Source organism: Lutjanus erythropterus, chromosome 5, assembly GCF_056507025.1.
Source record: "Lutjanus erythropterus isolate fLutEry1 chromosome 5, fLutEry1.hap2, whole genome shotgun sequence".
NCBI classification, from domain to species: Eukaryota; Metazoa; Chordata; class Actinopteri; order Lutjaniformes; family Lutjanidae; genus Lutjanus; species Lutjanus erythropterus.
The window spans coordinates 26300164-26315231 of NC_139321.1; the positions used below are offsets into that span (position 1 = coordinate 26300164).

The 15068-nt window shown below is 39.9% G+C and overlaps 1 protein-coding gene and 2 long non-coding RNA genes across 9 annotated transcripts in view; all 3 read left to right on the plus strand.

Annotated features, from left to right (window-relative positions):
* Positions 1 to 2064, plus strand: part of LOC146327033 (uncharacterized) — a 41114-nt gene extending 39050 nt beyond the window's left edge. The window contains exon 2 of the long non-coding RNA XR_014770579.1: positions 1662 to 2064. This is a non-coding gene — a long non-coding RNA (uncharacterized LOC146327033). The remainder of the gene's footprint in view (positions 1 to 1661) is intronic.
* A 1802-nt stretch (positions 2065 to 3866) lies between these two features.
* LOC146327034 (uncharacterized) lies at positions 3867 to 8612 on the plus strand. Its single transcript, XR_014770580.1, has 3 exons — positions 3867 to 4103; positions 4625 to 4721; positions 7881 to 8612. It is a non-coding gene; the product is annotated as an uncharacterized LOC146327034 (long non-coding RNA).
* Positions 8613 to 13976: 5364 nt separating this feature from the next.
* Positions 13977 to 15068, plus strand: part of LOC146327035 (glutamate receptor 3) — a 119350-nt gene continuing 118258 nt past the window's right edge. For all 7 annotated transcript variants that reach the window (XR_014770623.1, XM_084719417.1, XM_084719416.1 and 4 more), the window contains exons 1-2: positions 13977 to 14204; positions 14673 to 14831. Coding sequence is in view for 6 of the 7 variants with exons in the window: in XM_084719417.1 (XP_084575543.1) it covers positions 14126 to 14204; positions 14673 to 14831 (238 nt within the window). In the remaining variant the exon portion in view is untranslated. The remainder of the gene's footprint in view (positions 14205 to 14672; positions 14832 to 15068) is intronic.

Below are 15068 nucleotides of genomic sequence, written 5' to 3' on the forward strand. Positions count from 1 at the left end.
TACAGTTAATGAGAAAAGATTGCAAGGAAAGAGCTATTACCTTTATTACCTAATAGTATCCAACATAGTTATTCAAAAATATATCAAAGTCAATAATCAGTTCATATACCTATTATAGAGTATTAGCACACAAGATTTGGTGCAAATCCGTCCACCCATTCAAAAGTAATCGCGCAAACAAAAATCTTTGACGGACGGACGGATGGACGGACGCACGGACTCACGTACGGCTGGACAACTGGAGAACAGTATGCCTCCGCCCGCCGATGGTGCCGGGCCGGAGGCATACTGTTCTCCAGAAACCCACATTTTTAGAACCAAAAGCTTATTTTTGTCAGCATTTTTAGAAGCAAAAACTACCATTTATCACTTGTGCTTCTTAAATGACTCAAATGTTTAATCAGTTAACACAATAGTTAATAATAATTTTTCTGTTGACCAACTAATTGTGTAATGAACTAATCATTTAAGCACTATGCCATGTATAACCTTCTGCCTGCCCACACACATGCATGCACTAATAGCCAGAAATCCTGTAATTTACTTTGTACACGTGTGTGTGTGTGTGTGTGTGTGCGTGAACATGTTTGTCAGCACACATTTGTGTGGTAAGTGTGGGGTACACTTCTGTGTGCAGACAGCCTATTCAGTGAAGCTCAAACCTCATGTGGTGAAGATGTTTTGCCCGCTCTAACATTCACCTACTGTATATTAGCCATTACTGAGATATCTTTACATAACATCTTAACACAAAGAATAAATTACTTGCACTGTCAAGATCTGCTAACACTGATAGAGAGAATAATGCACAGTGTGGTTGTTTTAAAGGCTATATTTGTTGTTTTGGTTGTCGCTGTCTATGTTTTTTTTCTTTCTTTCACATTATTTTATCTGGTATGAGTCACCGCTGATGGAAACCTTTCGGAGACATCTCAGGCTCTGCTACAGTATTTTACAGAGCCACACAAGCATGCAGTGATGGTTTTGAAGGCCTTGTGTACCGCAGGTGGTTTTTATTGGCCGTCGGTGGCCTTGCAGATGTCCTAATATAATTATAGCAATAGTTGTCTGCCGATCTGCACAAACACTAAAGCCTCTCTGCGCTCCGCTGCCACCCGCTGCTGCCACTGACAGCACACTACATGAGAATATGCAAATATTCATCAAAACTGAGAACATTTCCATTAAACTTTATATTCCATCCAGAGTGATGGAATTCTGCGGTGATTCGTATTTGACAAAAAAAAAAAAAAGCATCATTCTCATGCATGTGCAGACAAGCTGCCTGGTCTCGGCCTCGTCAAGCACTTGTCAGCATCATACATGAGAAATGCTGCGGTTGAGACTTGTTGGGTTCTGTTCAGTCGGGCAAAAAAGGAGAAAGTGGCTTCATTTCAGCTCACGCAGCTAAACTATTCTGTTGAGAGCATTGCATTAGCTTGATTATAGTTTTATCTGTCAAATGAATGCGCAGAAATAGCTGACATAACATTATGTTGCAAATCCAATTTCGTATTGATTGACAGGGCGAGATCCACCAAGCCCATGTTATGGCTTCCTGCACTATTAGAGCGTATTGCGGTGTTATTTGCATTGGAAAGAGGGGGCATTTGCTGGGAGTAATTAGTTAAGCTCCTCTGACTTTGGAAATTTAATTGCAGGTACAGTAGAAGCGGCTAACAATGGGACAACTGAAGCATTACAGCCTGTGAGGGACTAACAAACAGCAGGAGCTTCCCTCCTTGACAAACAGCGCTGGAACACACATACAGACAGACACGGACACACACTTTTAGAAAAACATATATTGCTTGCTGACCTCTTGCTTCTTTGATCCATTAATGACATGCAATATTCATATTTCTGACTACTGAATGTTTCATTATAACTGCAGAGATGTGGAGTGCATTATTAAGAAGTATGGTACAGACTATCTACAGAATGTTTATCATTTATCATGTGCTGTTCCTGTGAAATGCTTGACCTTGAATGCTTTCATGCATTTCATGTATGTTGGAAATCAAAGCGCAACGGACTACCATTAAACGTGCCTGGAAACCTGTATGTCTGTATGGTTTTTATAAACAAATATATTTGCTTTGCTTTTGTAATATGCCCGTGGTTGTCATTATTCGCCACAATTTACAAACGTGTTGCTCATCATGTTTCCTGTTCAGCCGACATAAAATCTTTTGTAGCGGTGTTGTTAAATCACCTTAAACTGTAGTATTTGCTCATGGAGAGTATCTATCATACATTATAATATGTAAGATTGATTTCTCTTTGCATTAGCAAGTTTTATCTTAACACCCATAATAGCTGGAAAATCAATCACGGGAACAGTGCCGGCGACGTGACACAGTGGACACAGGTAATTATTTAAAAGGATCACTGACTATTAATGGTATTTTGCCTCACCTTTCCCATTATCTGTAGCAACCAGTTTGTTTTCCTCTCAATTAGGCACGCAGGCAGTGAGCAACACCCATCTCCTATTACTGCGATATGGCAACAGAGGCCATGGGGGAAGGGAAAATAACAGGCTGCCGTTGTTGTTACCGCTGCTGCTGCTGCTTCTGCTGCTGCTTCTGCTGCTGCTAAGGGATTGTTTTTAGCATTTTCTTGGCTGCATTTCATTTCGTTTTTTTCTCTCCACCATAACTTGCCTCTGCTATTAAACCTTTGTCACTCCCTTCTGGAGGTCTGAAATGACTGGGTCATTGGAACCTAACCTCAGTCAAACTCGTGATATGGTTGGTGTGCATAGTTTTCTTTTTTATACCTCTTTGCTGTGCGGAGGATACTAAGCAGAAAAAAACAAGTCTACGATTTCAGATGCAATGAAGGCATCTGAAATTCAGCCAGTAGTGGACAAGTGGGATTTAACATGTTCCTTTAGCCATAGTTCTTACACACAGCTCTGTTTGTTTTTTGGAAAATGGTCAGTCATTTACATCATGACAGGTCATTAATAACTGCATGTGATCAAGCAGTGGTTGCTCTATTACAGTGACCACATTATAGCATCAAAGAATATTTGTTATTGATTAGCTTATATATTTATTATTATCCATACCCAAAATATATTAATTCATAATGATGTAAAGAAGTGAAATTGATAAACCCTCAAATTTAAGAAGCTAAAATTAGCGTTTTTGTTGCTTCAACTTATATTATTAGCATTATTAGTGATTTTAGAAGCAAAAACTAATATTTGTGGCATTTTTTGACATAGGTGCTTCTTAAAGGACTCCAATGTTTAATCAATCATCACATTAGTTAGATATTTTTTGACGTTGACCCACTAATTGTGTGATTAACTAATTGTTTAAGCACTAGACCACATTTTTAGAAGCTTAAACTAGCATTTTTTTAGAAGTTGCAATAGGATTTTAAGAAGAAAATCCTAAACTTTGTAGAATTTTTTGGGACATTTTCTGTTGACCCACTAATTGTGTAACAAGCTAATCACTGAAGCACAGTAACACAGTTTGAGAGGCTAAAGCTAGCATTTTAAGAAACTAAATTTAGCACTTTTAGAAGTCAAAACTAACATTTCTTATAGATTATACTGGTGTTTCAGGTAAAACTAGCATTTTTTAGAAGCCCTTTAGATGACACAACTAGCATAATTTTTCTCTTGACCCATTAATTGTGTACTCAACTAATCATTTATGCACAAGGCCACATATAACCTTCTGACCACCCACCCACATACATGCTCTGATAGCCAGGAATGCCTTGATTGCCTTGTGCACTGCATATGTGCTGCTGTGTGTGCACGAACATGTTTGTCCAGTACACATTTGTGTGTGTTGTGTGTTGTGTGTTAAGTGTGGGGTACCCTTCTGCGTGCAGACGGCCTATTCCGTGAAGCCCAAACCTCATGTGGTGAAGATGTCTTCCTGCCACGCTGCGCTGACTGCTGCGGTCGCATGGTTCTGACTCTGCAAAGCCCGAGGCGAGAGAGTGAAGTGTGTCAGCCTGTGCAGCTGATAACACCGCCTCTGTCACACTCAGGCCAAAGAGTGTTTGCTAGGGAGCCAAAGCGCGTGATGGGTTTGTGACGCAGCACGCAGCGGCATTCAAATAGTGAAATTGGGGTAGGCACTTCTTTTCCTCATCCCTTGAACTATGTCACGTCATTTATCTTATGCCACATGATGCGTTTTCATTTTCCTCACAGGGAGTTCACAGCGAAACATCTTTTCCATCACAGTGTTCTGCCACTCGACATAGTTTTATCCCACTGGAGATTCTCTTTTTTACACTTTGTTAACCAAATGTGATTTTCACATTGTACTCTGTGTTTGCACAGAATGTTTTATTCAACTAGATTTGTTGTTTCTTTACATTTGTGTGACACTCCACCACAATGGCAAGTGCTTCTCTGTCTCCTTAGGCCATTGCCTTCCCAGAGTCTCTTTCATGGGAAGAGGCACTGACAGAATAAAGAAGAGCTCCTTGAGAGCAGACTCTCTTATCAGCCTCCAACATCTGGCCAAGACTGATGGGCTCTTGGAATAGCTCTCCAAATCATTGAGTTTGAGCTGCATAATGCTTGTTTAACTGCATCCTTCCTACAATACTAATTCACTCCCTCTCATTATGTGTCTTTCACCAGAGGAACCCATTTCTATGATTACTGAATTTCATTCCTCAGCGGGGTAGGATTGATGTGAGCCAGTACGCTAAATGGTGGGAAAAACAGTGACTGAAAGGTGAGTCAAGTCCGGAAATGAAACATGATGTGACCAGTTCTGGTCAGATGTTGCAAGTCTGAAAAATATTGAATTTTTCAGCTGTTCACTGTTTAAAGCTTTGACACAGAAAGCAATTTTCTCTGACGTGCGCACATTTTTTACAGAAAATGAGTCTTGCTAAATTGAAGTCATCATTGTAGATTTAAACGTACAGCCTTGATGCATCGCAGCCCATTAGATTAAAGCTCCAAGGTAATCTGCAGCAGATTTAAGAATTTACCCAAACACCTGGTTCTGTATCTGCAAGTCACTGGGCGCCAAGCCTCTGATCATACACGAGGAGAGGGTGAGCAGATGTGTCGCAGCGAGCCAGCTTTGTTTTTGTCTCACAGCAGTATGACATGAACAGGATGAGCCAATCGATTACGATCATGTTTTGATCACAGCAGAATTATGTTGTCTTCTCTACATGACATGCTTTGTTTTCATGTGATCATGAAATAATACGTAGACTAAAGCTGCTTTCATATATTCTTTAGATAAAAAAGATGGAGATTATCACTATTACTCTCGCCCAGTTTGAGCTGGGATAGGGATAGTCAGCAACAAAATGTACTTTAGCCACCTGTTTAAGTGAACACTATGTTTAGAACATTTTCACCACTTGTTGTCAGAAAGCCTTTTCCTATGGGAAACTGCTGACAGTAAGTCAAATACCACTCTTTCTAGACCAACCAGACTTTTTTGGCAAAAAAAACTTTACCTCACTAAAAACAGGAGTTGCTGATCGACTGATGCTTTGATCTGCTCGTTAGTCTGTGTGTGTGACTGTGGTGCATTCAAACTGAAAATACAGAAGTCACACAATAATACAAACAAAGTAGCCGATCAAGGCAGCAGTAAACCAGGAAGGTAAAATGAATGTTTTTGCCAGTGGAGTCCGGTTGGTTTGGAGACGGTGATGTTTGGTGGTTTGTAATTGGAAAAGTCTGCCTGATGGTGTGGTAAAACAGTGAAAATGTATTTATATTATATTATGTTTTAAATATAGCCAGGGTTGAGAGGGCTACTTTAAAAATGTAATCCAGTACAATTACAAGTTACCTGTTAAAAAATGTAATCAGTAACCTACACTAAGTATTGCAATATTAAAGTAATGTACCTGATTACTTTTAGTTACTTTTGGATTATTTCAATACCAAACATGCAAATAAAGACGAGGGTATAAAAGATGTGTCATCTGCTCAGTGTATTTTTTTTTGAGAAACATACAAAGACACATAAATAATAATAATAATAATAATAATAATAATAATAATGATAATTGTAACAATTATTTGTTATAGTTTATTATTAGATGTAAAAAAAAAAAGTCACCACCTGAAAGAGGTGTGTTAGGTATTAACATGCTCCAAAGTGACCTACATGTAATTTGCCTGTCCTGATGTCTGCATTGTCTGTGACATGAAATGCACAGGTGCTGACTTTAATTACAGATGTGCCAAACATGATCATCTGCCGAAACTGATTTCCTTTGCACACAGAAGCAGTTGGCCTGAATGGCGTTGTGCCAATAGCCCTTTCTGGCAGAAATCTTGCTATTATCACTAAAAACATGATTTGTTTTCCCCCTCTAAACCCAAGAACGGCTTTTAAAGTGTTAAAAAGAGATTGGATGGTTATAATTTACAGCACAGAGCAGGTAAATAATGCAGAGGATAAGAAAGAATATAAGACCAAACACATATACAACAGACATGACGTTATGTTTATTACACGTTATGACTGTTGGATCCAGATAAATGCAGCTGTTATGATATTAGACGTATATAAACTGGGTGATTCGGTTTTTGGCAGACTAACATTATCACTTTTTGGCACGACACAAGTCAGCATCAGCACCTACAGTGTTTTCCAGTAGTAGTTATGCAGTACAGTAGTAGCATGAGTAGCAGTATTGACAGGTTATTGACAGGTTATTGACATGTTAGCAAGCTGACAAACCTTAACTTTAGCTTACTGGATTTCTGTGTATTTCAGCAAACGTTAGCGGTTTGTCTCCGTACCTGTAGATGTTTCTTTAAGTTGGACATCGAGTCCCTGGATGATGACAGTATTTTGACAGCTGGGAGGCATAATTTGATGTTGTTCCACTTTTCTGATTTAAACTTAAAATGATGCCGGAGTTTCCATCCAGTAAAAGCATTTCTCTCCCCGGCAGTGGCCATAATGATGAACGACCTGAGCTTACATTATGTTTACACACGGATCGAGGCTACACGGCTGGTCGTTTCACGTGTTGATTTGTTGCAGCGTTGTGGCATAAAGCACCGCAATGTGTGCGCACTGTGCGTGTGTCTGCTGCATTGTAGTATATCCCGTTTAATTTTAAAATATCAAGTATAATGCTAAGTAATCCCTGTTTTCATCAAATATACCGGTAATCTGATTACATTTTTTTTCTGTACTATAATGGATTACAGTTACCTTTTTTTGTATCCTAATTACATAACACTGTTACATGTAATCCGTTACTCCTCAAGCCTGAATATAGCATATAGCTTCTCTAATCCAGGGGCATCCCAGCTGGCATCTACGAATATATCTACACCTACTTTTTAATCTTTTATTCTTTTTATCTCCGTTTATTTATACATAGTGACATTATGTAACTCGGCTTTTTTCTAATAGTCCTTTCTATTTTTTTTATTGACATGATGCTTTTCTTGTTCTTATTATTCTTATCTCTTTGATCATTCTGTTTTATTTGTAGTATGTTTTTGTGTCTTTTGCTGTGGGTTATAGTTGTTCCTCGATTTTAGTTTAGATTTGTCTTGTTTTTGTTTGGCCTCACTGTTTTGGCTTCCTGTTGTTCATTGCCCTCTGGGTATCCTGCTCTTGCTTTGTCTGTCAAAGCACTTTGTAAACTCTGTTTTTAAAGGTGCTGCATAAATGAAGTTATTATTATTGTGTTTACTGTAGGTAATACACTGACTATCGATAAGTACCTCATACAACCCCACTTCAAATAATCCGCACTATGCTTTTAATGGATGTGACAGGAGCCTTATGGTCAGTTGAAGCTGCAGTTGGCTCTAATAGTGTCATCTGCTGATATTTTTTTTTATCTATTGGTTTTCTCTTTGGCATTTTCCCCCTCTTTCCCCATTTTTAAAGGGCAAATCCCCATGTACTGCAGAGCCCACCGTGCTAACACCCACTGTTCTCTGAGGGAGGGTGTAGACAGCCATGAGCTCCCTCCGATACACATGGAGTCACCAGCTGCTTCTTTTCCCCTCACAGCGAGGAGCTTCACCAGGAGAGTGTTGCACACGCAGAGGTTCAAATAATCTCCTGCCGATCTTAGCCGTAACGCCACACAGACGTCCCGACCAACCAGTAGGAGTCACCAGCGCAGCTACAGGGAACGCTGCCAGCTGAGTTTTATGGAGCTGGAAACACTGGAGTCACGGATTAAAGCTGAACGCTGCAGTGGTAGGCGGGGATTTGCACTCTGCGCCACCCGGTTAAATGTTTCATTTAGGCAATAATATTGAGTCCCTTGGTCTCACAATATTGTTGGATTGATACTCCTGTACTGAGCCAGAGTGTTAGACTCAACACCTGGACAACACAAGATAAATAACATGGGCTGCCAAAATAAATCTGATGGGTCACAAGATGATTCAAGGAATGAGGACAAGAAACAAATACTGTGTGACAGTTACGCACAATTCTGTTTATTTCATACAATATTTCTTCATTTATTTTTTCCCTTGCAAAATACTAACCACATAGGCTACTAAAAATCCTTCACATTACATTAGTTATTAATTTGCACAATAACCACTTACACATGGCTCACTGACACTGAGGATCAACTGATCAGTTCTGATCAAACTCTACACAACGTCTAAACATTATTTCATTCAGCCATCTCAAGCAACACGATCCATTCAAATATCAAAATCTGTCACACATACATGAATATTCCATAAATATATACGACACAGAATGTCTGTGATGTCTGCTAAATTAGCAAATGAGCTGCCAGGTGACACGAATTAACTAAGATTCACAGGAAGTTTCTCTTTACAGTAATTATATGTAACACATTGCTACACAAATATTTTTACTGTATACTGTACATACAAATGTGCATAATCTTTTTCTGTGTGCAGTCTTTTATAGTACTGACTCTTGCCAGTAAAGTTTTACCTACTTTTGAAATCTGAATCTAACCAGAAGAGCGCGTTAGGCAGAGTGCAGATCTTCGCCAGGCAACCCGAAAAGATTACTTGTATGTAACCCCCTTTGGAAATCACTGACATTTTGATTAGTAACTATGATGGATTACTACTGCTTTTACATTTTTTGAAATGTAATCGCTGGTATCCTTTTAGACATTTGTGAGAAAGTTTGTAATAATAGTAATTGAATTCTGAAGTTATGGCCAACAGTGTGTTTTGTGAGGTCACAGCGACTTTTAACCTTTGACCAGCATAATCTAAACAGTTCAGCCTTGACTCCCAGTGGACATTTGTACTGATTTTGAAGAAATTTCCTAAATGCATTTCTGAGATGTCGTGTTCATGAGAATGGGACAAAAATGAAGTCACCTCAGCCTTTGAACCCCAAAATCTAATTTGTTCATTATTAACATTTGTTTCAAGTTTAAAGAAATTCTCTTGAGGCGTTCTTGAGATATCACTTTCACAAGAATGGGATGTTCTGAAGACATAACGCCTCTGTCCAAGACTGTCACTGGCATGGAGCCATAAAATATATTTTTTTAATTGGATCCTAGAGGTCTTTCAGCACAGTCATGAATGTGCACAAAGGATATTGGGCTGATTGAGCAAACAAGCTTCAGGTCCACTGATCATGCACACACGCAAGCGATCGTGAGTAGAGAACGCAGTCAGTGTCAACAGAAAAGTCAGACAAAACAGAGATTTGTATATAAGAAACATTTCCAGGAGTGAATGTCATGATGTAAAAACATCTAAACGTTTTGAGCAGTACAGTTTTTTACTTTTCATTTTGGTGGCACTGGCCAATCTACTGACACAATAAGTATTGTGTGAAGCATGAATGAAATGCTTTGGGTGAGTTGCTACCTTTTGCAGACATACAATGGAGTTGTGACCTCCCATGAAAATGCACGTACAGTTTAGAGAATGTCACGACTGTGTGAGCTGCAGCAGTTGAGTAAACCTGTAAACGATCAGTTATTCTTTGTTATTAATTTGTTTTTATTGCATTTTCACAGTGTAGAGAGACAGGAGCGTGAGGATGTTGCAGTTATGTGGTATCTGCTGTAACCTCAGGCTCACGTTCACGGTAGAACTCACATTGATGTTAATGCCAATAATCTTTAATGTTAGGTCACAGTCAGGCATTGCTTCATTTTAAAGAGTCACACTATTACTTGATTTCTCCACTAGAAACACTTCACCAGTTTAATTTTCAACTGTAAAATGTCCGGCTCTGCACATACTGAGGTCATAATTCTTAATAACCAAATATAAAATTCAGAAATGTTTTTTTAAGTCAATATGTCATTAGTTCCATCATAGAATGAGTTCCACTCTCAACTATTAATATCCATATTGGCAAACAACTTCTCTAAAGGTTGAGAATCAATGTTATCAGGCAAGTTTCCGCTGTCCAACTGCTGACCATAGATGACTGCCACATGTTTTTATCGTCTGATCACAAGAGGACAGTTTGTGTTAAATCATTATTTTGTGATCATGAGAAAACTGACACTTGTTATGTCTGCATGACAGAATAATTATCCAGTAATCATGAGCAAATCAAACATAAAAATAATTACACCAGTGGCTCCTAGACCCCCATAGAGACGGAGACTGTCATGTTTTAATAAATGTTATAGTTTCTAACTTATTTGCTCACATATCCTCAAAGAGGCGAAGATGAAGATTTCATCCTGTTGTGTTAGGAGGAGAAAGCAGGGAGCAAATGAATAATTCTTGCTGGTGAGGCTCTCACTGCTCAGAGCTATAGCCTGTGAATCATCATCATCATGAGATAAAAGGCAACATCTTTTCATCTATTTTTCAGTCTTTTCATTTCGCCTGCTCGAGTAACACTCCTGTGAACGGCATATCATATAATTATTTGTTTTCATATAGATCCTATCTGTGCTTTTTTACACTCTTGACAAAATTGAATTCCTGCAGAGGTTGAGCCTAGAGGATAACGCAGCGTGGCCAAAATGTCCTAATTACAAATAATGCAGTGGAATCATCATCATTTAATATCAATTATATCAAAGCCTTATCTAAACTACTCGGGCTCCCCTCGTAGCGAATAATGCTTTTTCTTTATGGGTTTTGTTTGAAATGATGCATGATTAGCTCGGTTCCCAGTGAGAAACAGCACGCACTGTGAATGACCAATTAAATGGCTCCTTTGGTATTCTTTCAATTAATTGTTTCTACATTTTAGCGAAGCTACATCACAGGTGGCTTCTTATTTTCACTAAAACAACTGTCAGCACTTCACATTCAGGTGTGATGTGGTGACAGTTTTGGGGAAATGGCCGACCAGACAAGTCAGCGGGTCACGTTTTGACATTGGTCATTATGACTTCAGCCTTCGAGGTCAGTCAGCCGGCGTCCTGCAACGCTGACATGGAGGCTGCAGTGACCAAAGAATCAATGTGATGTCATCCCTGATTCGTCCCCAGAGAGCTGCTGAGTTGTGGGAATAGATGTCCACTTTGACCCTGTTTGGAAAGGAAATCTTCCCCTCCAATGACTGGGTCACACCACAGCGGCGCTTGATCGACATGAATGATTAACGACACGGCGTCAAACACATGATCACAGTGTAATTCAGCTGTGAAATATAAATGGCAAAAATGATAAACTCGTCCTACAAATCGTAAACATCAAAGGGACAGTGTGGAAGTCTGTATTACCTGCAGGAGGCCTGGTGTAGGAAACAAAGCAATGTACCGCTGTAGACAAAGTCAGCAACAAAACTTATTTTGGTCACCTAAAAAAAAAAAAATCAACAGCTTCAGTGTAGCTATATTTAGAATATTTTCACTGCTCTACCTTGCCCTCAGACAACCTCCTCTGATGGCATACATCTGTTATATCAACCACATACTGCTCTTTCCAAAGCCACCAGACTCCTTTGACAGAAATAGTTATTCTACCTTGCAGAAGACAGGAGCTGCTGGTCCACCGGTGTCTCGATCTGTTACCTTGTGTTGTGTGACTTTGGTGATTCCAAAAACTAACCCTTTAAGACACCAAAGTCACACAACAACACAATCTAATTGATAAAGGCAGCGGTAGGAGTCTGGTGGCTTTGGAGAGAGTGATATTTGGCTTATAAAATGGTGTTTTCCAGTTGAAAACCATAATAAATGTGTGTTGTATGTCAGGTATGTTTTACTCTCCATTGCAGTACATTGTTTTATTTCATCCACCATTACTCCTCTATGCTTCTCCAGACTGGGGGCGTACAAACCGCAGTCTCCTGTAGGCAATACACTGACTATCAATAAGTAGCTCATACAACCCCACCAAACCCAAACTATCCATTGAAGTCATTTTCCGTTCTCTTGACACAGATATTACATCCCTGTATTCATCTGTTATTGTATTGTTTAATTGTCAGTGATGCTTGATCTGCTGCATCGTTGTAGCAGCGCCTTATAACTTAGAGTTACCCATCATTCATTTTCCTTTAAGATCAGGTTACACAGTGCATGCAAGTTTAATATAGGACGCGCAGTCTGTCCCATGTTGAAGGGAACTCAGTGCATTGCAGTATCAATAGCTGAGGCCCTAGCCATTTGCAATGCAATTAAAAACTCAATTTTCAAAGCGCTTTGCTGAGGGTGATAAATGGGCCAGTAATCCCTTAATTGTTCTCTCTTAGTCAGAATCACAGGAATGATAGATGTTTCATTAGAGACAGAGTGAAACTTAAAGTAAATAAATAAAAGGAGATGCAGATTTTACTCACAGATATCAGTTGGTTGATTATGGTCAAACCTGCAAAGAAAGCTATGTCTGTTTTTAAATATATATATATATATATATTTGTTATTTGTGGTGAGGTACACAGAAGATAAAATGAGTGTTGTTCAGTCCCTTTCAGCCTTTTCATGACCAGTTTCAGGACCATAGACAGTTCTGTTTGCTCCCAGTATGTCCCTCTGCCCTCATCCACTGTGTGTAACAACAAAGAATATGAAGAGGAAATGTGTAATCACTCTTTAAAGTGTGACTTTAAGAATAAGATCTATATAATTGAAGCCTAGATAAAGTGAATGTTTATGCTAATAGTGCTGTTCTTGATATTCGTGCATGCAGCCAAGTAATCTCTGATATGCAGGTAGAACAATTTATTCTCAGTTTAAGTGGTCAGTGTTGATTTCAGAATATTTGTGTCACATATAATTATTTAAAAAAGTCAAATGATCCATTTTTCAAAAGAAAGAAAGTCGTTGTGGTAAACAAACACTTGCTTGGTGAAAGAAGGGGTGCTGACAGATCCACTGCAGTGTATGAAGTCCCATAGACATCTGAGGATGCCTCCCCTCCCCTCTTGTCTTTAAAACTGTTCAAAAAGCACCTTTGCAGTGATATTATGGGGAAAAAAGACCTTAAAAGTAAATGTATTTTATTTTTTTTGTTAAACATGTCCTCGTATGGGTGGTGTCTGTCTGAGGAATATTTTGAACTTGCCATCTTATCATCACTTTTACCTGTTTCTAACCTTAAAAGTGTCAGTGTTTACTCATCCAGGCTGGAGAAACGCTGACAGAGTAAATTTACAGAATGGTTGACAAACAACAATAACAACAACGTAACACAAACATGTGCAGTCCGCTGCACAAACTTTTCAGACGTGGAAAATCGCCGCAGCTCTGCTCGCATGTTGGCCCGGTGTGCTGCAGTTCGTGGATGTGTGTGCGGCAGCAGCTGGAGGCGGCCGGGCCATTCACAGAGTCATTGGCCACCTGAGATTGCAGTGTTTCTATTGATTGGGCCAGCAGAAGGCTAATATTGACAAGTGCTGCGTTTATTCCAAGCTGTCATAATCAAGCGGGCTGAGGCTTTTTAATTTAACGTCAGATCAAGTTTGACCAACATTGGCCCGCCGCGACGGGTCCAATCGGAGTTCAGATCAGCTCCTTCTCCCCCCCTCCTCACCACCAGCCCTCCCCTCCCTCCTCTCCCTCTTTCCTCTCTCTGTCTCTCTCCCTCTCTTAGTTGCTCTGCAGCTGGGCTGCACCTCAATGAACCTAATTGGTGCACTGTGAGCGACCATCATCTTTCCACTGGATTTCCATCGCGCCCGGCTTCCATCCAGAACATATGAATTTGCTTAGACAGACCCTTTTGAGGAGTTGAACAGATAGGTCGGAGAAAATGGCACAACGTGTGGTTTTGTTCTTACTGTGGCTCTTTGACAGATCGTACGCAGGATTTCCCAACCAGATTAATATCGGTAAGTGCTTTTGCCGTGTTAAACGGCTGCATACCGGGGGTTTGTGTCTTAAAAATCAAACGCAAGGTTGCAATTTTTAACCGGAGAGACCCGTGCGGAGCGCCGGAGCTTTGCGCAATGAGAGACTAACTTGATTTTACAGATGCTGTACGCTTAAAACCGCTGGAAAACAGTGCGGAATACAGCTACATGTAGTGTTTACTGTGTCTATAAAATGACTGGCTTGAAGATAAGTGGAGTGTATGATAAGGAAGACGGGAGACGGTCTGAAGAGTTGCACACAGGCGCACTGGTCAAAATGCATGATAGTTCTTTCAAATTGCAATCAGCCTCCTTTATATTACAACAGGACCTATAGAGTTCCTCCTCACTGAATAAAATGAGGTCTAAACCTGCCACTAGACTAAAAAAAAACGAGACCCGACTGTGAGATCCTTGTCTGATCTTTGCTTTCCATCTCTTTTCAAGGGGGACTGTTCATGCGTTCCACGGTGCAGGAGCACAGCGCGTTCAGGTTCGCTGTCCAACTCTACAACACCAACCAAAACACCACTGAAAAGCCTTTCCACCTCAACTACAACGTCGACAACCTCGAGTCGTCCAACAGCTTTTCGGTCACCCATGCGTGTAAGTGTGCTGCTTCTATTTTCAGTTCATGTCCACATTCCACACCACTTGTGTCCACAGCAGAATGAGCAGAATTATTTATGTCAAACTCAGCGTGGGGGGCTTATGGAGGAGGCTACATCTCAATCCAAGGGGGGGGAAGCAGTCAAGTTCATCTCACTTCACTCTGGTTCACAAAGTCTTAATAGGAACTAAAGGAACATGTACAAATACAGATATTTATAATGTACACAGTGT